This window comes from Dermacentor variabilis, chromosome 9 (genome assembly GCF_050947875.1).
Source record: "Dermacentor variabilis isolate Ectoservices chromosome 9, ASM5094787v1, whole genome shotgun sequence".
Classification (NCBI taxonomy): Eukaryota; Metazoa; Arthropoda; class Arachnida; order Ixodida; family Ixodidae; genus Dermacentor; species Dermacentor variabilis.
This window is the reverse complement of record NC_134576.1, coordinates 46,216,224-46,243,052: the sequence shown is the minus strand read 5'-3', so window position 1 is coordinate 46,243,052 and position 26,829 is coordinate 46,216,224. Positions and strand designations below refer to the sequence as shown.

Below are 26,829 nucleotides of genomic sequence, written 5' to 3'. Positions count from 1 at the left end.
TACGTTTACCTTGATCAACTAATCACAGGGAACCCCGACCATGAGAAGGAAATTCACAGAATAAAAATGGGTTGGATCGCATACAGCAGACATTGCGAGCTCCTGACTGGGAGCTTGCTGTTATCATTGAAAAGGCAGATATACAGTCAATGCATTTTACCGGTACTGACATAGGCGGCAGAGGCTTGGAGACTGACAAAGAAGCTTGAGAACAAGGACCGTGTAAAGAGTGATGGAATGAATGCTAGGCATAACTTTTAAGAGAAAGAGAGCGGTCTGGATCAGAGAGCAAACGGGTATAGACAACATTCTAATAGACATTAAGAGAAAAAAATGGCACTGGGCAGGTCATGTAATGCGCAGATTAGATAACCGTTGGACCATTAGGGTGACAGAATGGGTACCAAGCGAAGGGAAGTGCAGTAGAGGACGGCAGAAGACTAGGTGGTGCGACGAAATTAGGAAATTTGCGGGTGCTAGCTGGAATCGGTTGGCGCAGGACAGGGGTAATTGGCAGGGAGAAGCCTTCGTCCTGTAGTGGACATAAAATAGGCTACTGCTGCTGCTGATGATTGAATGGAACAGTTAGGACTAACCTCCGTCCTATCTAGTCTGTACAAGCCCAAGCTATGGCAAATATGTCTCAGCCTTCCCAGGTAAGCAGGTCATGGCTATTATAGCTGCCATGGATGGTGCTGGCACGCGGACAACAATATCCACCGCCTATGACCCGGGTGCCCCAACATTCAAGTTGATGCTCTAAGGATGTACATCAGGCACTTCACCCAACTTCCGCCGCATATCATCTCGCCTCCCTTCCTGCTGCTAGACCTCGTTCAGCGCATAGCAGGATTATCACCCTTAATCGTGAAACTTTACTGCTGCATTTTATGCCAGCAACGTTACCATCCCTACTGCTGTGGAGCCTGCACCCTGCTCTTGTCGTACCCAGTATCAAAAAGGAAACATAGATGTCATCTGTCAGCCTTGAACCACATTTTTATTCCTGCATGAAAAGCACACTGAATGGCCACATTTCCGCACACAGTTCCATTTCATCTATAAGTTCAGCTGAAGCAGTGATAATTCCCTTGGTACCTATCATCCTACAATTCCAGTAGTCTTGCATTGCATCAACAGCTGCAGAACTTGCAGCTATCTATGCTACTCTGGAGTTCATTGATGACAAATCATCAGACATCGCGCATTTTTTGCGAGTCGAAGCTAACTCTCCAGTGCCTGCTGTCCCTGTTCAATCACAGACCAAACGAGCAGCTAGTTGCAGACATCTAACTACATCATTGCACAGTCGACAAAAAGCGCAACATCGTCTATCAGTGGATACAGGGTCAGTGCAGATGACGATGCCCAATCAACTCACGGTAGTGTCCACCGTACATCAATACCACTATCGAGAACAGATGCAGTCACAAGGCTTTGCTCCCCTCATGCAAGCTTACACTGAAACATAAGTGAATTTACACATTTCTCCACAGATTGGATCCATGTTTGCAACTCCGTCTTCAACCCAGGATACCATGAGAGGAAGCAACTTCTGTGCTGCCTGTGGCATTCACAAACATCTATTCTTTCCACACTGAAATGGCTGACAGCCGTTTGCAACCACTGCGGCTGCGATATGATTAAGCACCTCCTCTATAACTGCCCCCGTTAGTGGCAAGTACACGTGGCCGTGGTTGAAAAACTGGACATCGCCCCTTGGTGGAGGAAAGCCTTAGGATACTGGTCCAAACAAGTTTCAGCACTCAATACCTTAAATGTGATCACTGAAAGTAGTATTGCATTGTGTGCACTTTTACTGTCTTTTTATCCTTTTTTTATCACCTTTATCCCTTTCCCCAGCAAAGGTTAGCCAGCCGGTACTTACATTGGCTAACCTCCCTCTCTTGATTCTCCGCCTTAGTTTTGCAAGAGGTAACTTTCAAGTTATTGCACGTTTAATTACGAATATCCAGAAGCGCTATGTTAACCTTCATGGAGGATTATTTTATCTCGCAGCTAGTTACATTCATACTGGTGCCACTAGCATACATGACAAATGTTACAGTGCCATCTACTTATACCTTCACAGATAATGGTATTAAGGTTAGGACAGTCAAGCAGGCCAAATCTGGCAGGCTTTTTTAAAAGATGCCAAATAAAAAAAAAACTAATTCTGAGGCTTTGCATGCCAAAATCACAACATAATTATGAGGCATGTCGTAGGAGGGGACTGGAATAATTTCGACCATCTGGGGTTCTTTAAAGTACACCCAATGCACGTTACATGGGTGCTTCTGCCTTTTGCCCCCATTGAAATGTGGCCACTGCAATCTGCTGAGTACGATGATGCTAATTTTAGCAAATTGAACACAGAAAGAAAAGGTTCGGTTTTTTGAAAAAGTGTTATCAGGCATCAAACGAAATAAAACACTGAAACACGAGCACAAATAGCAGTTTATTGCCAAGTACAATGCAGTCAATTACTGCTGCCAAAGTACACAACTTTGCATACATTTCATGCAATCAGCAGACTATGCCTGCAGCATAACTAAGAACATAATTTCTTTATGTCAACAGCCTGCTAATATGGCATCATCAGTATAACTCTACATTGCACATGAGCAATTTGCAGTGTGCATTTGCAGCTACTCATGAAGGGGCTCACAAAATATGGAAGACCACTTTTGAACTTCTGGTGAGATATATGGTATATGAGATCTGCATAGTGAACTCTAGGTATGAAAATCAATTCAAACAGATAGCAACAAATAATATCATGGATAAAACAACTGTGTAACACAGTGCAGTAGTACCATGTTACTTCCATGGTTCACAGGGAGAACAAGGCGATATCAGAAAAAGTGAAGTCAGGCAACAGTTGTCAACAACAACAACAAAAAAAAGGTCACCAAAGGTGCGGTGAACAAATGTTTTGATTGTCAGAGCTATAAAATAAAATCACAATGTTGTGTGCTAAAGATTCTTACAAGCAACACACTGAATGCACTAGGCACATTGATGGCAGCAAAAAATTGAAAGGAAAAAGCAACTAGAGATAAATGGCTATATTTCGGGAGATCATTCAGAAGTGTATGGTTGTTTACAAATGTCCAGATTCTTTTGCCATCACTACCACTACCTTGAAAATTTCACCTTCTTCAACACATATAGCAAAGATGCTGTATATTTTACAATATCAATTCTGCAAAAATGCTTCACAACTGCTAGGCAAGGATTTCCACTACTGTGAGAAGACAACCATTATAAACAGCTCAATTTGTATGCTGTACATTGCCAAGGCCGAAGAAGAGGCCATGCTCACACAGATGTGTCAAAATTGCTTGGCAACTATATCGAAGTCACTCCTGATATAAACAACTGTAACAGCTAGACTTCCACCTTATCCTTATGCATTTGTAAGCAGCAAAAAGTATATTTCACTGGAATTAGGCATACCTAGCCACCTAAATCACAATCGTGTCAGCCAAGTGTTCAGCTTGAGAATTAGGCAGATCTTGACGCTCGATAAGCTGTGCAACGATATTTCTGCTGCATTTTTCTGGTAGTAAAGTCGCTCAGGCTATGACGAGAAGACTAGGAGCACCTTGCAAAGAGCATATCCACCAGAATGTCAAAAAGGAGTTTTCTTCATTTAGCTCCCACTTGTAAGTCAGAAATGTCCACTGATAGCTATTGAGGCTCTACTATAAAGCTTATTATGCATGCAACAGTTCATTTTTTCAATGAAAGAAACACTAATTTAGGCTTACCCACTGTGCCTCAAACCATCAAAGATAGGGAACATTCCGTGCCTGCCAAGTGCCTACATGACAGTGTGGTCAAGTGAAATGTAATGCTCGGTAAGATTTGGCAAACGCTGAAGCAGATATCACCTTATTTCGAGAGCAATTTTTTGCTTTTCTGAACAGTGCTTTTATGGTTAAGTATAGGATAGTGTTCAAATTATGTTCAATAATTTTGCTCTTTGTGCCCTGTAGAATACTTGTGACAGTGTGACAAACCATACATAAGGTAGTAAATATGCTTAGCTTTACGTTTACATAAATATCAAGAACGTTTTCAGAGAACTCCAAAATATTTACTGCTTTGCTCATTTCCTCATTAACCAAAGCCACCATGCCAAATGCACAGAACATGAATGGCACACAATCACAGGGAAGCAAAACCGAAGAAATGCAGCTGCCCTAGCCCAGCACTGTGAAAGTCACACTGCCATGGTCAGCCTTTGTGGGGCTGGAAACCTGATATCTCAGTAAGCTGACATAGCGGCCATCTGTGGAGCACACCAAATTTCTGTTTAACTGCAATTTAAAAAAGTAGACGTCTTGTTACACATGTTTCTGCTAGTAGAAGCTGGCACAATAGGTCGTTGGCTTTTAAATTTTACATAGCTAAAGGAATTGCAATCAGAACATAACTCTTCAAAATGTGAAAATGTTACGAACAGGACTTCTTGAAAATTTTAAAATATTGTCACATCTTTATCAGATTAAAAAACAGTGCTCTTTTCCTTCTGAATATTCCAAATGGGCTGAAAACACCTGTAGTAGTGGGCTTTATTTCATTATGCAAGAACTACGGCAATTTCTGGCACTATGTTATTCTCTCAAATACATAACAGTGTTAGTGCTTTAAATTTCTTTGTGGCTACCTGAATGCGCACATGATTCAGTGCTACTTTTCCAACTTGTGCCATGGCAAAAGGAGATTGAAGTGTAGAGTGAAGCTCAAATGTTTGTAAACAGTGAGACCAAACTTGGAAAGCATGCACAATGGTGTGAAAAGCTATCAAGTACTGTAACTAAGTATTTTAGACTGATGGCAGTACAAGGATAAAAGAAATGTAAAAAGCTCTCCCAATTTATAACCTGGGTGGCTACTATGAACGTGATGTCTTGGCTGTTGTATCTGATTATTATCACAAAGGCACAGAATACACACAAATTGTGTTTTAACAAGTGTGTTTACGCCTATGAGCTACAAGACTGCTGTAGTAGGCAAATATACATGGGCACTCATTACACTTAAAAGGCGTTTTGCTTGTGTGGGGTTGGATGTCTGAAGTGTTGCATTTCGTCATGTAGGGGCTGAAGTGGTTGACAGAATACACCTTTGCCTTGCCTGCAGGAAATCAGAAAAAAGAAAAATGTGGTTACAACTCTGTGTGCACACATGCAAGCCTCCATCTTGTCTCGATATATATATATATGTATATATATATTTTTTTCAGTTTCAAGAAATATATTGAAGGTTGGGTATGTTCCTTAACGTATGTAGTAGGGGTTGCGCAAATACTTGAATATCACAAAATCAAATAGTAAGCATTCGAATAACTGGATATGCAAATTGAATCACTTTTTCGAATAATCTATAAAACAACCGGGGTGGTAAATGCCTTCTTGTGCGCTGCCTATTCACAGAGAGTGGTCCGAGTTGGTACAAGGTTCACTGAAATGATAATGTGACCTGGACAGAGTGAACTACGACACAAGGACAAAAGCAGTGCATTTTTGGAAAGCATGAAAGCATATGCAAAGATTGGGCTGATTAGCCACCGGAAGGCAGAGACATCGTATTGGATACATGGGTTCCAAATGGTGCTTCAACAGCCATCAGTCAGGTCATTGAGCCTAATCAGAGCTGCTTCGTTGGGCTTCGTCTCTCGCGCTTTGACAATGATCTTGATTTTTACTGGCATCCCCTTTGAAACAAGGTGGCACCTAATGGTCACTTAGGCTGCTTGATCTAATCAGGTTTTACTAAATCCATCACTCTAGAGTTTTGTTTACCTGTCCGTGATCTTTTCTTTCTTCATTAAAGCCACTTTATATATTGTAAGGTTACCTATGCGTTTAGCAGTAGCAAAGATGCTTGAAAGCTACACACTTTCGCGCACCATCATTCACCTCATGTCCAGGAATTTTATGCAAGCTGCAATACGATGGCTAAAGCTTGTCACTATTGAGTTCATATCAAAAACTGGTGTCACGCACAGAAAGAACTCATGACCAGCTCTGTGGTTTAACATGCACAAGATTGATAAAGTACATCTCTAGTTGATAAAAATGTAAACATACTTTATTGTAAATGCCAAATCACTTTAATTGTATCAACTCTGTGAATAGATTCATGAGCTGTCTCATTAAGACCCAGCTAGCACCTTAGAAAAGTCTGTGCTTTCTTCTAGTGTGTGTGCCTGTAGCCACTTTTATCATACCTTAGCACCTAAAATAAAAAGAAATCTCAAAGCAATCAGAAATAAAAAGAAGATGTCTCACTTGCATGCTCTTTGATGTGCAAAAAAAGTTTGGCCTGGTACTGGGTCACAAATGGGCACACCTGGCACTTCAGTTGCACTGGTTCTTTAACAGCAGCAGAGTCCATCGGAAGCACAAGTGTCTTGAAGTTGTTTTCTGCAGATTGAGACAACTTCGTGTCCTCATCTTTGTGCATGGACACGCACACTTCATTGCTGTCACATACAGACTTGAGCGATTCAGGATCCAAATCGCTTACACTTACTTCATGCCTCTGGCTTGGCGCTGTTTGTGTCGATGGTTTAGGGTCCACAACTGTTCTGTTTTCACTCATGCACTTCAGTAGCAGCGGTTCTTTAACAGCAGCAGAGTTCATTGGAAGCACAAGTGTCTTGAAGTTGTTTTCTGCAGATTGAGATAACTTCGTGCCCTCATCTTTATGCATGGACACACACACTTCATTGATGTCACATACAGACTTGAGCGATTCAGGATCCTCATCACTTACACTTCCCTCGTGTCTCTGGTGTGGTGCTGTTTGTGTAGATGATGCAGGGTTTACAACTGTTCTGGTTTCACTCACGCATTTCAGTTGCAGTGGTTCTTTGACGGCAGTAGAGTCTGTGGGAAGCACGAGTGTCTTGAGGCCGTATTCCACAGATTGAGGCAACTTCGTGCCCTCATCTTTGTGCATGGACACAAACACTTCATTGCGGTCACATACAGACTTGAGTGATTCAGGATCCTCATCGCTTACACTTCCTTTGTGTCTCTGACTTGGTGCTGTTTGTGTTGACGGTTCAGGGTCCACAGCCGTTCTGCTTTCATTTGAGTTGCATTGGCCCTTTCTTTTTTCCTGTGTCTGGCCTGGAGCAGCTGTCACACATGGACTGGTATTCACACCTTTGTTTGCTGCTTCATTTCTAACAGAGTTGTTCTGAGTCTCGGAACATTCATTTGTCTGGCTTGGGGCAGCTTGCAACAAACATGCAACTGAAAGAGACATAATTTTAATGTCTGATAACCATTACCACCACAAAACATTTAGTTGCATTGATTATACACACAGGAAATAAAATTTAGTAGAAATGAAAAGAATGTGAAAGAGATCAGGCATTCGGTTACGTAGAATGGTTGAGGACAACCGTCTGTGTACACTGCCTAGTGATGATAAAACCATATACTCTTTTCATGCCTGACTGGTTCAGTGAAGACTATATTAATGGTGTCTTCTGGATGCATTATTTGATGAGCTGAATACAACACAACTACCACACATTATTAAATTATTTCACACACATTTTGCTATAAAGATTGTTGGCCTAGTTTATTTTTACTAAACAAAATACAGTTGAACCTACTTATAACAATACCTGTTTTAACAATATGTGTATATCGGTTATCACAATGAAAAGCTGCTGCACTGTCAGCTTTTGTATGTTTTCTATGGAGAAATAGCCCGCCTACTACAATGTCCCCATGCTGCATTATTGGTTATAACGATGAAGTCTGGCTGCCGAGTGTCCGTGCCGAAACGGAATGGAATGCGAAATCCTTGAAAAGAATGAAGTGAAATGCGAGCCGCTGCACGGTCGCCCGCCATCCCAACTGCCGCCACGTGCTTCTCCCCACAAGAGATGCACGCCAGGCTTTCATGCACCTCTGCCGTCGCCCTTCCACCCTCCGAACACGAATGGGCGGCGCCCTTAGCTCTCAGTCACGTCACCTTCTAAAACACGAATGGACTGCCCCACCTGCGCAGACAATGCTGCCAGCACCCACCATGGTTGCTCAATGGCTACGGTGTTGGGCTGCTAAGCACGAGGTCGCGGGATTGAATCCCGGCCATGGCAGCCGCATTTCGATGGAAGCAACATGCGAAAACAACCATGTACTTAGGTTTAGGTGCACGTTAAAGAACCCCAGGTGGCCTAAATTTCCGCAGTACTCAACTACAGCACGCCTCATAATCAGATTGTAGTTGTGGCTCGTAAAGCCCCATAATTTAATTTTTTTTAACACTGCTGGCACTGCTCTTAGATTGCTCCCTGGGCCCTCATTCTGCGCAGTTATGCTAACGGATTAAGTCACTCGTACTTGTCAATGTTTGTTGCGTCAAAGTCGTTCCTGGCCGTGTAGTCTCTCAGCCTCGTTTGATTCGCTGCCAAAACAGAACATAGTTGATCCGCCCGCTGATAATGCAATGCACAATGTTGCTGGTGAAAAGAAAGCACGCTACTATAGATTTGGAAACGAAGTTCTTCTAACCAATGAGGCAATCATTGCAAATGTGTTTGCATTGGATAGCAACAGTGGCGGCCACGACGGCAGCGCTGATGCAGTGGGACAGGCTGCCTCAACATTGTCCCCGCAGGAGGCCCTGTAGATGATTCAGTCCCCCTTGGGCTTGTTTTCACTACGGACCTTCTGCTTCACTACGTGAAGCACCTGCATGCCTTAGAAAAAGATGTCGGCAAGCTTTGCACAACGCAAGCAAGGCTGACGGACATGCGGTTTCCTTGTGCAAGCCAGTGTGAAATATCCGGCGAGATGCTTGTGGCGATCTCAACCCAGTGTTTCTTCTCGAAAGCTGAGACGCTGCCGCGACAACCTTCACACACATTTTAAAAGGCCCCTTTCGGAGCCACCAAAGCGACGCCTTGGCAAAGCTTGTATGTCACTTGCTGCCTGTGACCCTTGTTTGCAGTTGTTGTAGCAGTGCCATTCTTGAATGCTGACAGCAGCGGTATGTTAACATGCGATCACAGTGCACAGGAAGCAGAATTAAACAGTTAAATGAGTCAACACATTAAGAAACCGGATGTAGAAAGGTGGTGGAGTAGAGAACCGGCCTCCCCACCGTTACAGTTTTCTCGTAACAGCTATGCCATCCCCCATATTTGTTTCATGCAGGCTGGTTATAAAAATTATCAGTTAAAACAATGGAATTTTCGTGGTACTTGAATATTGTTACAAGTGGGTTGGTCTGTAATTCAAACAAGTGCAACAAAGGCTTAGAATCGTTTTTTCTGTGCTTGGTTCTATTTCTTCCACAGACCAAGTTGATTAGCACTGCCAAGAGATAATAAAATGCAAAAGGCACACACAAGTGTTCTACAAATGAAGATTAAAGGCAAAATGTTCTAACACAATTTCACCCTTTACTATGCACATTCACAACAGCAGCAGGACACTGTACTTATTTGAATCTAAGGTGATAGTTCTTTTATTGCAACAGCAATGATATCGACATTTCAAGTGCATTTCTGCCTTTGGCATTGCTGTGAAGTTCCATATAAAGTCCAAGAGCGATAAAATTGGGACTGCACGCTGTATGCGGTATGTGGATGTGAGAGCGTGCAAGGGTGAACTGGCAATGGCGGCTCAATGTCGCGCACAAAATGGAGAAAAGCGGGGAGAAAGTGCGCCGTCTTCCGTCACGCGCAAGGCTACAGGAGGAGGGTGGTCGGCCGCGTGCTCGGGCCACTTCTTGAAAACTATCTGCGATGTGTGCAGATTCCACCGCACGGTGTGTTTTTGCAGCTTGGTTTGCGTCAATGCGAGCGGCAGCACGAAGGTCAATTCGCTTACTGCTGCTGCCGCACTTACTCAAGCATTTTGACTCAAAGTTTCCGCGGTCATAGAGTGAGGTGCGTTCATGTTTGCTTGTGCGCGAGTGACGGTACGCTTGTTAATTTAGTTAGCATGCCTATGTTCACAACCTTATACAGCCGAGAGAACTACTAACCTTACTTAGTATAGCCGTCCACTAATTTGTTAATACAATCAATTCTTCGCCTTTCAAGCAAAACTGCTACGTTAGAAAATATATATATAAGGAGTTAAGAAACTGCAGGGCTGGCTTAGATTCAAGCATTTTGTTAGGAGCTGTTACGATGACAAAAGTACGCTCTGCTAACACCACTATGAAAATAGATTAGAGTCACCATCACAATACGCTGGGCTGCCACTCCAGGCGCAGGCGAAGGAATACCATTTTTGCCTCTTTGGCTGCACCTGCGGCTAGCATGCAGGCATGTTCATTTTCTTTTTGCAACATTCGCTTACGGCCAGAGAGCATAATGGCAATGAGGAAGTGGTGTCCCTACAGCGCCGCACTCAACGGAGAAGTTGTGTTGGTGGCAGAGTCTAATGTCAAAGTCAACAGACTTCAGCGTGGACGGTCATGTGGACTGCCAGAAGCTCAATAAGGCTTCAAATGGGACTAGATGATACGACACCGTTCTGTTTACTGCACTATACTTTTATATACAAAGGAGAAAGAAAGAGGCTGACGCACATGTGCGCAAACTTTCAACCATTTATTACTCGCTAGCGCATGTCAAATATATACACAATAGTGTGACTGAAAGCTAATTAAAAAAACATGAAATGAAAAACAAATATGAAACTAACCTACGCACATCTGCTTTTAACAATAACAAGGATGACATGATCAAACATTCATCTATGTATTTAAAAGTTGTTCCTCACAGCGCCAGAGAAGGTGTGCAAACATGGTTTCCTGAATCATTTTTTATCACGACATGTTTCCAAGATTTCATGTGCTTTAAAGCTGCAGCGAGCCAAAATCTTGGTTTCCCTGAAGATAGGCTTGCAGCCACATCATGCACTGTGTGTCGCCAAATTTCCTGTTGACTGGAGCATTCCTGTCGCATACTTATGCTCACATAACCTAATTACATCGGCATGTCTGCGTGGTGCATGAATTTCTACACGTGGAAGGGATCTTGTAGACAATGTTGTCGACACATTCCCAAAACCTGTTTGCGTGCTTTATTTCATATTTGTTTTGGGCTGGTTTTTCCATGTCCTTAGTTACTTTCTATATAGGCTTTTCATCTTTAAAGGAGCTGAAAAACCACTTTTGCACCACGCCTTTTGCCAGTCTTTTTGAGGCCGTGTAAAATTTTATACATATAAGGTATCACAGTTACCTTCGTCAACGCACACCATCCTCTGTAGCTGCTTTCTTTTTGTTACTTAAACCTCCCAAACCTTTTTCGGCGATTGACACTATAAGTGTGGTAGGATAACCAGTGTCCTTAAGCTTCGTGACCTGCCACTGCATGCTATCATTGATCCTATGATCACATGATTGTCTCATGCCTTGGTTCATGCTCGAGGTGGCTATTGCTCATTTTAACTAAGAATACCCTGAATCATAAGGGAGCAGGCTTTTTTCACTCCTCATTTTGTACTCCCAACAAATGTGAGTTACTGAATGTCAGTTTCCAATCTGAGAATTGGAGGCTATCATTACCTGGCATTTCAATTGTAAGCTACTGCCCTTTGTGTGCCCGTGCGAATATTTCCATGCTTTCTGTTTCAGTAACTTCTACAAACTAGTCATATGGAAAACAAATGGGAAAATCATCAACGTAACAGAAACATCTGGAAGCTTCAAGGCTATGTAGCTTTTTCTGCGTGATCCTGTCCCTCTTAGCTAGAAATTAAGGTTGTGAGAATATTTGAAAAGTTTGGGTATATTATGAAATATTCGAATCAAATTGAATATAGTGCTGGCTGTGTGGGAGGAAGCATGGTTCTTAGCATTTGTTTCTATTTAATCTAAGAATATTGTGGCGATATTGTGCTTAATTTTGTGACGATTTCATACTGCTAGCAAAATTTTGCCTCTAGAGCAAACTTAGCCAGCAGACGTCTAAACATTTCAGGAAAGCCAGCCTCGCAGTAGCAAGGGGCATGCGTTTGCGGACAACGAGGGTCCACCTTTTTTTACAGCGAAGCTGTCTATGGCTAGGATCCGGGATTTTATGGCATCCACGGGGAAGAACTCTCCTTTAAAAAGTGAGAGTGAAAGAGCCAACAACAAAAGCAAACACATATAGCAAACACATAGAGCCGCTTGAGTCGATGATGATGGTTTACTGGCATCCCCTCTGAAGCGGGGCGGTGACAAATAGTCACCTAGCCTGCTTGATTTAATCAGGTTTGCTACAGATGTTTTTATCTAGCATTTTGTATACATATATTTAATCTTTCTTTTTCTTCAAAATCTCCGTAGTACTGCTAGCTATGACTAAGAGATCCAGCCGAATCAATCTCTTCCCTGCTTTTTTCTCATCACCTGCTTATCACGACTGCTGACTGGTTGACACTTCTGTCCACTTTAAACCCAAGCGCTTCCGGAAGGTGTAGGTTACCTGCAGTTCTCACTGGGTGAATCCCTTAGCATTCCATTGTGATTTGCTGAGTGGTCTCCAGATTTTTGCTGCAGCATACACATGCCTCATCTATTTACGATTATTTGCTCCGGTATGTTTTTGTTCTTAGGCAACCCGCTCACGCCTCAAATAGCAAGGCACTGCCCTTTGTATTATAATACAGATTTTTTTCTAATTTCTTTCTTCTCATTCTTGTAAATCTCCATGGTCCTTTTTGTTTACATTCTTTGCATCTCATTCACTGTCTCTCTCTCACTTTCTTCCTGATGACTCCTGGAAATCTATTTACTGTTTCAGTTACTTAGTACTTGGTTGCCAACTTCCTCAACCTCTTCCTGCATTCTGTGTCCACGCTTTTCAAGTACAGATACTGGTTCACTTTAGCTGCCCATTTATGTTCGCACATGCTCCTGAGTCTCTTCAAAACTAATTTTGCTCTGTGCTTCTCCGACTTCAAAAGAGGCCCAGCCAATGTCACTCTGCACTGCCTCATTTGTAGTTTTACCATGGGCTCCCAATGCCAACCGGCCTACCCATATCTGGTGAACTTCCAACCCTGACAAGGTATCTGATTTTAAGCATAGAATGGCATTTGTGAACATTAGTAGTGACACCATAACTCCTTCCCAGATTTCATGCACCACTGATTCCATGCACTGTGGGGCCACTTATAGTGGCCCCACAGTGCTCCGTGTTTCATTATTGCAGCCTTCCGTTTCCCCTTTATTTTCAGATTCTCTTGGTGGGCGCTTGAGTAAGTCTTTCCTTCGTTTATGAATATGCCGAGGCATTCATATTGCTTCACTATATGTATGACTTGCTGTTAAAATTTACACCACGTAATTACTCGTCCCTTCATTAAAGATCGTAATTCCCAATTTCTCTGTGCTAAACTTGAGGCCTGGGTTTGTCACTGTGCTGCCACAAATATTCACAAGCGTTTGTAAATCTCTTTTATTATCAGCTAGTAGCACTGTGTCGTCTGCATACATCAGTCCAGGGAGCTTCTGTTGCACCATTTGTCCATAACACATGTAGGATAAATTAAACCCTAATCTCTATGCACTGAGTTAGTACAAACATATTATACTCTAAGCGTCTGCCTGGCTTGAACCCATTCTGCAGTTCCCTCAGTATATCATTTTTCTCAACCCACTTCGACAGTTCCAATTTTATGGCTTGCATTGCCATTCCATCTATAACCGATGTTACTGTAACTGGCCTGTATGAGCTCATCTTATCCTTATCACCTTTTCCTTTGTAGATGAGGTTTATCTTGCTTTCACGCCATCCAACCAGAATTTTCTTCAATCTAATCCCTTGCTCTATGGCATTAGTCAGCAGTGCCTTGCTTTTTGGACTAAGCTTTTCGATTAGCTGTATTGGGATTTCAACTGGTCCTGCCGCCGTGTTATTAGGGACATTTTCTTCAGATTTTTTCCAATAAAAGCTTTCTATGCTAAATTTTGATCTGTCAGGTTTCTCTGATGTTGCTTGATCTGTTTGAGTCTGAACTATGCTTTCTTTCGTGCCAAAATTATTCCTAATAACATCTGCGACGTACCGCAGCGCTTGGTTGAACGGAGCTAGTTTAACGGCCACCTGTGTCTGAAACAGCGATCCGTCACAGCTGTCTCTCTGTGAATGTATGATGTAGTGAGTTACATAGTGTGCACCTGATATGATGACCAAGGGGAATTTTTGGTACCATTTCGCTCCATTGTTGCTATGGGAAGGCCCCGCATGATCTGTATGCCTGAAGAGCAGCATATCTACGAGGGGCGACAGGGAGAGCAGTGGTGGGAGAGAGACCCCTGACGTCTTGGCAACGCGGCGGCCCAAGAAGAGCATGCCTGTGGTTTGATACGTAATCGACGAGCAAGAGCCGACGACACATATCGCAACACTGAGAAAGCCGCAAAGAAACGTCGACACCATGAGGTCACAGAGCCGGGATTCGATGGTGCTCACGCAAGGTTCCAAAGAGACTTTCTCGATCGCAACTTCGGATCAAGCTGCCGAGTATGTGACTGCCTATGGTTCGATAATGACCTCTCGGAAATCAATGGTATACGATCAGAAGAGCGACAGCAGAAGGTGGTGAACGTGTTGATGCGGTGCTTTCCCGGCGAGAACGTTGGGGAGTTTCCAGTCTGTGGCACGTGTAAGGAGGCGCTGAAAAAGGGTAATGCGCCTCGGTTCAGTACAACGCATGTACAGATGCTCTGCTAAGGGATGCGCTTTCATGTTTCTCGATGAACTGTTATGTGTATCTGCATGTGCCAGCACACCTACCAAAGCTCAACGCCAATCGGATCAGCTTCACTGGTCATCCATGTTCAGAGAGTGGAATGGTTCGTTTTTTTTTTTTTTTGAGTGCCACACCCAATTGTAAGCTTAGTGCTTGACAGCAAGTGTGATGAGTAACGACTGGCATAGGGTCAAATGCCTCCGAGTTGACGGGCATTTGACGGGGTTTACAGTCGAGCCTGTTTATAACGAGCCTAAGCGTTACGTGGCGTCTGTTCTTTATGCCCCGAAGTTCGTAGTAAGTGGTAGAGCACTGCACGGGCTTAATTTTTCGGCTCGGGCCCGCTTTATGAAGCCTGAGTCTAGCCCAGGCCCGTGATTCCAAACCCAGCCCTGGCGCTGGCCCAGGCTTACGGGACCGAGCCCAGCCCAGGCTTACGGGACCGAGCCCAGCCCAGGCTCAGCCCGGGCCCATGGTTCCAAGCCAGGACCCGGCCCGGCCCGGGCCCGCTAGAGGATATTTGTTGTTGATGATGATTATTATTGATGCCTTGCGCTTTGTAGCGGGTGCTCAGACGGAAAATACAGTGCGTACATGCATCAAAATGTTGCTTTACCTGCGGTGGTAGCTCAGCGGTTAAGCTGTTGCGCTGTTGAGCCCTAAGCGATTCCCGCGGCCACGGCAGCCGCATTTCGATATGGGCGAAATGCAATAAAATGTGGTACATGTACGTGTGGTACATGAAAAGTCGTTAGAATAAAAGTATAGTGACAATAAAACATAGCAACTAAATTTATTTAGGAGTGTACAACTAAAATGGAAAATCGGATAGAAGCAAACCCGGGACATTTTCTTTGATGCTCTTTTCTACACTCGAGTTGGAAACATTATTTACACAATTTTTTAAAAGAGAATCTTGAATAATAATTTGTTGCAGCAAGATAAAAAAGCTTTTTCACATATAATATTTTTTATATTTCAACAGCAAAAGAAGTTGAAATATAAATCATTCATATTCTAACATCGATACGGAATCATAATCGCCACGTACAATATAATTATATAATCAACCTGTCCCGCAACATACTTGATATTATTCCAGATAGAAAGTTTCTTTTCTTTTTTATGAATGAAACATAGAAAATACGCTTAAAACAACACTCAGTGACACAAAAGGACTGCACCCGAAAACGATGTCACAGGAATAGGAGTCTGAAAAGGCCAGCAAAAGGCAAAAATTTACGTGTTCTTGTGCAAGAACAGCAGGCTGTCCAGGCTCTCCGGCTTCAAGCAGGTCTTCCTCTCTTGGAGTACGTACCCAGCTGCACTAAAATTGCGTTCGCTACTGGCGCTCATGGATGGGATGCAAAGTATTTTTTTGCAAGAAATGAAAGCCCTCGGTATTTCCTACACTGGGCTTCCCACCATTGAAGCAGTTTCTGATCCTCACAGGAGTCACTGTCTCGAAGGTAACTGTCAAGCTCTCTGTTGGTTGGCTGAGTTTTCGCTGCATTGTGCCACTCCTTAAATTCATCAAGGAACGTACGTTTCACTGGGGTTCCATTATCCAGCTGGTCTCTGCTCGTTTCTCCTTGTGGAAAACGCAGATTTACATCAATAAACAATTGGCGTACTCTGTCTTGAACAGTTTTCCTCTCCTGCTCATCAAGCACATGGAGATGGCGGAAAGGCGGCCACAAGAACGTTGCGATTTTCTTAAGCTGTCCTACGGCCATTTTTATTTGAAGAAATTCTAGCGTCCCTGACTTGAGCTTGCACACTTCTGGTGAGTCTGGCGAAGCAGCAGTAAGGTGCTTCTTCAGTTTTGTGTAGTACATCAATACAAGGGGCAGCGTTACAACTTCGTTCTGCTCAAGCTTTTTGCTAGCCTCTTTGAAGGGCTCCAAGAATTTGACGACCTCTGTCAACAAGGCCTTATTGACGTCTTCCAAGAGTAGATTGCACCTTGAATCCAGGAGGTTCTCTATCGCATCGCACTGAGTTAGCACGGACTTGATCATGGTAAGCTTCGAATTCTACCGCGTGCATATCTCCTGGCACACACCGTGTGGTAGCTGGCTCGTCAGTCTGCTTTGTTTTAAAAAAGTCCTGACAGCCTTCACTATTTGCAGTTGTTCCAAAAGGTAGAGCAGTTCCTGAGCAAGGTACCCGTCATCAAATGCGTTCCGAAGAACGGTGTTCAAGACTTGAGAACAGCAGTTCATTCTGGCATACGGACGCAGCGCGTTAATTATGTTGGCACCCTGGTCTGTCATGAACACCACATTGCTTAACATGCCTTCAGCAATCCCCAACTTCGTGCTCCTTCGTACAACCTCTTTACGGATGTTCTCTGCCATTTTTCTCTCGGGGGGGAAAGTCGCTTGTGAACAAAACAAGGCTCCTCAGTTCCCATTTCACACTCACGTAATGCGCCGTTGCAGTGATATAAGCTACTTTCTTGTAGTCGTTGGTCCATATGTCAAGGGTCATCGAGCAGCAACCTTCCTTCATCGCTGACTGGATATCAGGCATCCCCACTTCTCGGAGTTCGTTTGCAACTTCGGACACCTTGTGAAACACCGTCGTAGGGTGCAGAATCACGGTCTTCGCGGATATGCTCCCGTACTTGGCATTGATAGCAATCAGTTCATCGGCAACTTTTAGGAATTCATCGTCGCAAACGTCAAATGGCCGCATATCTTTTGTGCACCACTTGACGCAAGCAGTCGTCAGATTCCCCTAATTGTAGATGAAACCTGGGGTTGCTTCTCGGTGAAGAATGAAGTAATGGCAGTGGTGTCATCTGCAGCCTTGCACTTGTGGTGGTTCAGGTGCAACGTTCCTGTCTTCCCGCCATCATATGCGAAGAAAGCTTTGCAGCTTTTGCATTGCACATGCCCTACTGGTGATAGGGTGTGCACATCAACAACTTACAGGAAATGTTTCCAAACCTGGCTTTCCTTAACTTGCTTGGAAGCTTTAGCTTCCCGGTAGTGAGCTTATCTCTTAATAAAGCTGCATTCATTGTGCCACGTGTACAGGAGACAAATTACGAACTATATAACGCCGGTAAACAACACATTAAAAGCACCAGTGTGCTCTGACGAGCTACGACAGAACAGCCAAAGCCTTTTCTTTTCTCTTTTTCAGTAGATGGCGACGTTGGTCCCACGTTACACACAAAGCAGTTCCTCGCAGGAGGTTCCTTATGGGTGGGCCGTGCTCTGTGCATGCTCCACCTAGCCGGCTGTCGCCAAGCAACAGAAGCAGTCTCTGAAGCGCTTCGTATTTCTGCTACCCCCCCCCCCCCCCCATGTGAGGACTTAGCAAAATCTCGCAATGGTCGCTGTAAGGCGGCAAGGCCTTCATTTTCCGGATGGTGCGAATTACACGCGCTTGCACCTTGGGATGGTTCAGGTGTGCGCCTTGAGCAAGACAGTTCCGAGCTTACGTTGTCTGCGACAAGGAATGTCCCTTTCCTTCCCTCACTGCCCAACCAAAAAAATAATATGACGCTTTGAAGGAGATTTGAAGCTTACACGCCTTAACATCAGCTCTTCGAACAGAAGGATAGTCATATACAGAGTGCTTTAGTTAACTTGGGTCAAACTTTAAAAACATGCAGATGCTTTGTAGCTTGACAGAACCAAGGTAATGTTGTTTGCCGTCGCTTGTAGATACTCAGTTTATTTTTTGCAATCCACCTAATTAGATAACTTGTCTTAATTAATTAATCAACTTGTCAATTATTATAACTAGATTAAAAGCGTCAATGAGAAAGTCGTAGAGCAACATGAAAAACTCCCGATACAGCTTTCTGTTGCTCAATATATGCTACATATAAGTGATTTTCCGAGCGTGAAGCAAGCTTGTGAATACATGCAAAATTGTCGCGCGACTGGCCGCTCAAGGCACTTTGCGTGTATTTGCGGGCTTCTTTCACATTCGAAAAAACACTTTTATGTTGCACGTACTGAGCAGCAGAAAGCTGTATCACGAGTTCCCCATGCTGCTCTACAATTTTCTCATTGACACTTTTAATCTAATTACAATAATTGAGAAGTTAATTAATTAGGACCAAATACCTAAGTAGGTGAATTGCAAAAAATAAACTGACTATCTACAAGCAATGGCAAACAAAATGACCTTGGTTGTGTTGAGCTACGAAGCATTCGTATATTTTTAAAGTTTGGCCCAAGTGAAACACCCTGTATAATGCTGTTTACACCTCTATAGGTGTAGCATCAAAAATGTTTCTTTACTTACAGATTGTACCATATAGGTCAACCTCAACTCCAGGGGGTCTGATCAGCTGCAGTGTATAAGCAATAAAAGGCCAAAATCTTTGTTCCTCCCGTGAGAACATCTGTGATCTGGCCCACTGCTTGTGCTGTTATTTTTCTGCTGGTGCGCATGCATTTACATTGATCGTACGATTTCGACCTATGAGGTCATTTAGTGTGCGAATATATATATATATATACAGGCGAATTCACGAGCATACAGCATAAAATAAACGCACCAGTAGAAATAGATACCCTTCACAGTAGCACTAAAATAACGTAATAGTATCGAGAGTGGTAACAGTGTAATCGCAAAAGCGGTAACCTGTATAATTTTTTTTCCTCACACAGAAGCAATGTTCGTTTTTGGAGAAAAGAAAAAAATTAGAACTTCATCTGCTTTTCGCTTTTCATTACTAAGGTATACTAAGAGCCAGATTTTTGCATGTGTCACTTCAGCTTGGCACAAAATACCTTAGACCATGCAATGCATAATGTTCGCGTGTGCTCGAAGGCCCAACTTATACCTTTTAATGAGCGGGCCCGAGTCCGACCCGGGCCCATGGCCTCACGCCCGGGCCAGGCCCATGGCCTCACGCCCGGGCCAGGCCCACGGCTTCAAGCCCGGGCCCGCCGGAAGACGCTTCAGACAGCCTGGGCTTTCGGGTGGGCCCGAGCCTGTGCAGTGCTCTAGTAAGTGGACGAGGGCCAAAAAAGAGAAAAAGTGGCTAGTCAAAACACAAAATTTATTTCTTTGTAAAGAAGTTTGTGATGCTCATCTGTTTCTGCAGTGCAGATCCAATGAGGGCGGTCTCCAGTTTATTTAAAGCAGAAGCGTACTGTTTGGCGAGGCCTTTGGCATAGACAAGTTGCCTGAGGTTCCCTATCTAGCCCGTTGCTACAGGCACGCCTATGGGTGCTGGCACCGAAGTTTCATCGTAATCCGATTCCTTCTCTTCGCTCTCCACCCGCACTTCGCAAGCGATGCCCTCGTCTGTTCACGGTTCCGCAATATCAGCATCTTCATCAGCAGAAATAAAGTCATCCCAACCAGTGTCGTAGCCCCCCTCCCCTCCATGTCTGAGTCGACGACACACTGCCACAAGGCCGCGGGACCAATCATCTTCGGAAGCATCAGGCTCGGCATCAGGCACTGCTTCGATGAAGCTGGCCTTGTGAAAACAGTTCCACACACAAGCGGCCGTCGCCTCCGCCCAGGCCACCTTCACCATCTCAACGGCTGAATACAGTGACACTTGAAGCGACAAGTTGGCGGCCGGCCAGTCAACAGCGATGAGCAAGCGCTCCACAATGCAGCGCCTGTACGATGGCTTAAATGTGCGTTTTATGCCCAAATCAAGTGGCTGCACTTTCGAAGAGGTATTGGGCGGCAGGAAAAGTAGAGCAACTGCCATCAGAGAAGTTCGCACGTGGTGCACTGAGCAGTTGTCGAGCATGACCTGCACGTGCCTTCCTTGCCTCTGCATGTCGCGGTCAAACTTGCCCGGCCACTCTGCGAATAAATTGCACATCGTCCAAGCCTTAGTATAGTGCCTATAGCGCACAGGTACACACCTCCGAAGGCAACACAGCTTCTTTGATTTTCCAATTACAAAGGGCACATGCCGGTCGCTGCCATCCATATTAGTGCCCACAAGTACTGTAACGCGAACTTTACAGTGCTTGCTGCCAGCACGAGTGACCTTTGATGGCGTGTGTCTTGTCCAGCGGCATCTGATAAAATAACACAGGTTCGTCTGTGTTATACACGTCCTGCTCTGTGTAGCTTGCAGTAGTGCCTCGGTGGCACGCCACCGTACGGAACATGGTCATGAAACTGCCATTTTTTCTGCAGGCACCCTTCAGTGGGCCATCGCACCTTCACCCAACTGCTTTGTGCATAGCAAGGTAGCCTGGATGCTTCATTGCCACCTGCCATTTTAATCGGAATGGCCGTCCCTGCCCTTCTAACCTGAAGTGGATTATCGACTCATCACTTTGCCTCCATTTCGGGCCATGAACGCACTTCCCGCCTGGCAACCTGGCTGCACTATCAGTGTGGCCGCCCCACCCCAGCCACTATACTCCAGCTGCTACTTAGCCCGGAACTGCTTCTCGGCCAGTCAGGGCATGCCACCGTACGAAACATGGTCATGCAACTGCCATTATTTTTGCAGGCCGCTCTTCAGTGGGCCATCACCCCTTCGCCAAACTGCTTCGTGTATACGAGGCAGCCTGTATGCTTCATTGCCACCTGCCATCTCAAAAGGAATACCTGCCCGTCCAACCCGAAGCGGATCATCGACTCATCACTTTGCCTCCGTTCCTGGCCATGAACGCACTGCCTGTCTGGCCACCTGGCTGCACTATCAGTACGGCCGCTCCGCCTCAGCTGCTACTTAGCCCAGAACTGTTTCTCGGCCAGTAGGGGCACGCAACCGTACGGAACATGGTCATGCAACTGCCATTCTTTTTGCAGGCTGCCCTTCAGTGGGCCATTGCCCTTTCGCCCAACTGCTTCGTGCGTAGCGAGGTAGCCTGTATGCTTCATTGCCACCTGCCATCTCAATCGGAATACCTGCCCGTCCAACCCAAAACGGATCATCAACTCATCGCTTTGCCTCCGTTCCTGGCCATGAACGCACTTCCCCTCTGGCAACCTGGCTGCACTATCAGTACGGCCACTCCACCCCAGCTGTGACTTAGCCCAGAACTGTTTCTCGGCCAGTCGGGGCACGCCACCGTATGGAACATAGTCATGCAACTGCCATTCTTTTTGCAGATTAGTTACCTTGCAAACACAAGCTGCTCCCGTTCTAATGACTGTTTTCTATTTGCGCTGTTGTGGCCCCGAGTTCATTGACAGTTGTCACAATCAATTATGCAAGTTGTTATGCTCCTGTTACATTACTTTTCACGTTTCAAGAAACACTGGAAACAATCATCACAGATGATGACACTGACATTGTTGTTATCACAGAGTCATGGCTAAACTCCGATATCGAGGACCATGAACTTCTGAACAACCCATTGTATACCATATATAGGCACGATAGCACCAATCGTCGGGGAGGGTCTTGGTATTTGTCAAACAATGGCTGGTATCTTCTCGCTTATCTGCTGAAGGTCACCACAAGATCCTTTGCCTCAAGATAGTACTGCTGACAAGCACGACCATGCTTGTCCATTTCCATTTCCACTGACCATTTCTTGTTACTGTCCCCCTGTGAAACATTTCATTTACAAATGAACTTAATTCCATCATATCCAATCAAACTCCTGTTTTCCTCATGCTTACCTCGTGTTATGCGGCAACTTCAATTTTCTGGATATTGACTGGGAAAACTATATTGCTTCAACCCATGCGTCCAAAGATTTCCTAGAAGCAGTTCTTATGTACAACCTTAGCCAAGTAGTTACCAGACCTACTCGCAGTACTACCATTCTTGATTTAGTACTTACTACCAATAATTAACTAATTAATTATTTACAGTATGTTAAAGGTGTTAGCGATCAGAACATTGGTTTTTTTAACAAAGCTATAGAGCTTCCTACCCGGCAGCCGTCTATTAAATACATCTGAGATTACAATAAAGCAAACTTTCCAGAAATTGACAATCAGTTAAATTCGTTCTTTGTGGACTTCCATAAATCAGCCTCTTCCAGAACAGTTGATCAAAACTGGTTTCTCTATAAACATAAACATTTGTCTCTTCTTGATGCTCATGTTCCTCTTGTACATATTCGCGGAGATGCCGGCAGACCCTGGTATTCGAACAACCTTAAAAAACTATCTAGGAAAAAAAAGCATTTTCCGCAATCTCAAACGACGCAACAATCCGCAAAAATGGGAAAAATACTTTACGGTATTTAGGGAATACACAAGTTTGCTGACGCAATCTAAATACAAATATTTCCACCAGGACCTGCTGAGCATTCTGCGTGACAACCCTCGCAAATTCTGGAACTCATTATCACTTAACCATACTTCAAGTCATTAGTATGACGTTGATAAACTCGGATGGGTCTCCTGTTTCAGTGAATCAGCGTCCCGATGTCATGAACTCTTATTTTTGCTCAGTTTTCGCTAATGAACCTCCTACTAATATTCCTATGTTGCCACCTACTCACTATTCAGAAATGCCGGCTGTTACTATAACTACTCAAGGAATCTCCAATTTAATCGATAACCTTAAACTTTCCAGTGCGCCATGCCCAGATGGCATAACGGCTAAAGCTTTAAAAAGCTGCAGCAAATGGCAATCTAGCCGCTTCTTGAAATTGATTTTCACTCAATCTATTGCCTCTTTCACTATTCCAAATGATTGGAAAATTAGCAGTGTTGTACCTATGCACAAATCCGGTAGTCGTTACCGCCCTATTTCCTTAGCCTGCATACCTTGTAAAATCCTAGAGCATATATTGTACTCCAGCATTGCATCTCATTTAGACAAGAACTCTTTTTTCTTTCCCAATCAACATCGATTTAGACGAGACCACTCATGCGAAACACAACTGTTCGAATTCACCACAGACCTTCCCCTTCACCTTGGGTCCCATTTTCAAACCAATGTTATCTTTACTTTGCAAAGGCGTTTGATCGTGTCGCCCATCTACGTCTTATCGTGAAACTTGGTTGTCTTAATCTTGACCCACTTGTATTATCCTGGATTGAATATTTTCTCACAAACCGCTCACAACACACTGTCATCGATAACCTCAAGTCGTCAAGTAGTCCAGTCTTGTCAGGTGTACCACAGGGCTCCGTGCTCGGGCCTCGTTTGTTTCTCATTTTTATAAATGACCTCTCTAACAGCATTCTTTCATCAATCCGGTTAATCGCCGATGACTGCGCCCTGTATCAGTGCATATCCTCCCATAATGACCTGCTAATGCTCCAGGAAGACCTAAGCAAAATAGCAAATTGGTGCTCTCTTTGGCTCATGTCCCTCAACGTTTCCAAGTGGAAGTATGTACATGTGTGTAACTCGCAAGCGGGAAATCATTAACCACTAGTACTCTCTTAATTCTACCGCCCTTACTCATGTTGAATCTTACAGTTATCTAGGCGTTACTATCACTAATCAGCTTACGTGGTCTGGACACATAACTCAACTTATAAACGACTGTTCTAAATCACTTGGCCTACTCAAAAGATCCGATTTTTCTGTCTCCTGTTTCCATACGCAAGCTTGCCTATTTAACATTCATTCGGACTGAACTTCAGTATGCCTCACCAATTTGGAACTCTCAACAGACTTACCTTATCAACTCGCTCGAAGAATCGCGCAGCACGTTTCATCCCTTCAGGCTATGACTGGTATACAAGTATAAGCGGTACTAAATCATCCCTCAGCATCCCTATTCTAACACTTCGTAGGAAGATTTCACAACTTTCCCTTTTCCACAAACTCTATTATAATTTCCCACATCTCAGGAACACTCTTCTACTTCCACCCAACCGCTCTTCAAAACAACTCTTTAACAACCTGAGTCTACAACGTCTTCATGGTTCCTCTAATGCCTTCAACAACTTTTTCTTACCTAGTGCTATTGTATTGTGGAACGCGCTACCCAACAGTATAGTAAATGGAAGTGATCCAGGTAAATTTAGGTACCTATTGTCGTTTTTTAAACCCTTAACTTACGACTACTACGCTGTTACTTTTTTATTGCTCTGTTATACTGCTCTGTTTACTGCCATTTCTGCTGCCGGTTTGTACCTTACTTTGTTTTGCTTTTAATTTTTCTTGCCCATCGTCTACTACCATGTATACTAAGTTTTGTTTGCCACTGCACAAATAAGTTAACCATTGTATAATAATGACCATAGTGTTTATTGATGCTTTTGCCCCTCCCCTTTATGTAATACCCTGAAAGGGGTCCTTAAGGGACAATAAATGATAATGATGATGGTTTCTTACAAGCCAAGTCGCAATGCCTTGGTCGCTTACTGAAGCTGCCTCGTCGACAATCGATTGAAAAACATTCCCATGCCGCATTTTCAATCGATCTAGCCAGCCATTGCCTGGGCAGAAGTCAGGAAAATCTAGCACAAATGCAAAGTTTTTGGCTTCGCCCAGCATCATTGGCCCATTTATCGGAATGTTGAGAGCCTGTGTGTCAGCGAACCACTTAAGCAGCACGTCCTCTACGTCTGCATAGGTGGCCTTCTGCAGGTGCTTTCTGTTCATCGAGTTGGCGGCAGAGCTGGCGATGTTTTCCTTGTTCTTTAGAATCGTCATGATCGTTGATTTAAACACGCTGTACTTCTTTACCAACTTGCAGTCTTCAGCACCTTGAGACATTTCCTTCAAGATTCCTCACTTCATTACCATGTTCAGAGCTTTTCGTTTTATGACTGCTGCAGGCATGGCATTCCCGTCCGCCATCCTGAATTACAACTCGGACCCCACTAGAATGAAGGGCGAAAGCGAGGAAGCATGAAGACTAGTGTGGAGAGGCCTGCATTGCCCCCCCCCCCTCCCCGGTAACGGCCGGAAAACAAAACTTCTGAACTTCAGCTGGCGCTGTAATGCGCACGTCGAGACAGCGAGGGAGTTGCAAGGAGTGAGGAGAGGGGAGCGGAGTTGTCAGGAAAGGCAGGAGCGCAATCTTGGAAGCCACACGCTGACACTCGTGGGCAGTGTGTGACGGCGGGGAGAGGGTAGAAAGGACACGAAACGAACAGTTCACCTGTGAGGAGGCTTGGAAAACAGACCGTGTGTGCAATGGGGTCAAAGGTCGTCGTTATTTCGCACCGCGGCGGAAAATTTATGCTGTCTGTTCGCTGTAACTGATCGGCAGGGCAGAAAGACGTTCTTTATAGGTGCGATTTTATGCCATTGAAATAATGTTTATTTTGACGGTCGCACGGCTCTCGTTTGTTTCAAGCGAAAGTTCGTCTTAAGTGGGGCCATTATATGTGGGCTCAACTGTATTAAGGCACAGGCTGGCAAGGACAGTTAGAAGGAATTACTGAATTTTCAAAGTTAACATGAGCCAAATCACAATGCTTCAGTATAATGGCTAACCAGCTTAGTTTTTAGCATTGACAATGCAATTGCAATGTTCCAACATAACAAATTAATCCAACTTGCTAATAAACAGATGTGCATATTATTATTCGGTATTCAATTTGATATATGAAGCGTATTTGTATTTGATTCGTATTCCATAATTTTTATATTTTGCCCACCTCTAATTGAAGTATGTCGCACAACTGGAGCTAAACATGACCCTATACAGATCCCGGCTTTCTTTAAAAACACCAATTCCTGCAACATAGAGAACAGTGATTCAAGGTATAAGCTTAATAGATTCGAAAAGGAATCAACACTCAACACACTATGATTCTAGAACTTCACTGCCCCGTAGGTATTGATGTATTCTTCAGCAGCTTGCAAGGCTGCTTCTTGTGGAACACTGCAAGAAAGTTGTTTTGCATCTATGGAAAGGCACTTGACTGGTTGTGAACGTGGAAGGGGTGACCCAAAAAAAGCATAGAAAGTTGCTGCTGCAGAAACGTTGCCAGAACACGTTGCGAGGTGCCCCTATCGTGATAAAAAATGACTCGGGAAGCCACATTAGCACCCTTTCTGTGGCGCTGGGAGAAACAGCTTTTAAATTCATAGACGAATGCTAGATCAAGTCATATTTGTCATTGTCAAAATCAGATGTGCATAGATTGTTTACATTTTCGTCTTTTATTTCGTTTTTTAAATTTACTTTCAGTCACCCTATCGTGGTATATATTTGACGTGCACTAGCAAATAATAAACAGTTGAATCACCTGTGTGTCA

General features: G+C 44.1%; 1 protein-coding gene across 4 annotated transcripts in view; it reads right to left on the bottom strand.

The window, feature by feature from the left end:
* Positions 1–2,439: 2,439 nt before the first annotated feature.
* LOC142592654 (uncharacterized) overlaps positions 2,440–26,829 on the bottom strand; it is a 69,048-nt gene continuing 44,658 nt past the window's right edge. For 2 of the 4 annotated variants that reach the window (XM_075704219.1, XM_075704217.1), the window contains 2 exons: positions 6,303–7,274; positions 2,440–5,145 (listed from right to left, as the gene is read on the bottom strand). In XM_075704219.1, coding sequence (XP_075560334.1) covers positions 4,976–5,145; positions 6,303–7,274 — 1,142 coding nt within the window. In that variant the 3' untranslated portion in view covers positions 2,440–4,975. Of the gene's footprint in view, positions 5,146–6,302; positions 7,275–26,829 lie in introns of those variants that run through there. The other 2 variants (XM_075704218.1, XM_075704220.1) reach the window with 2 other exon arrangements.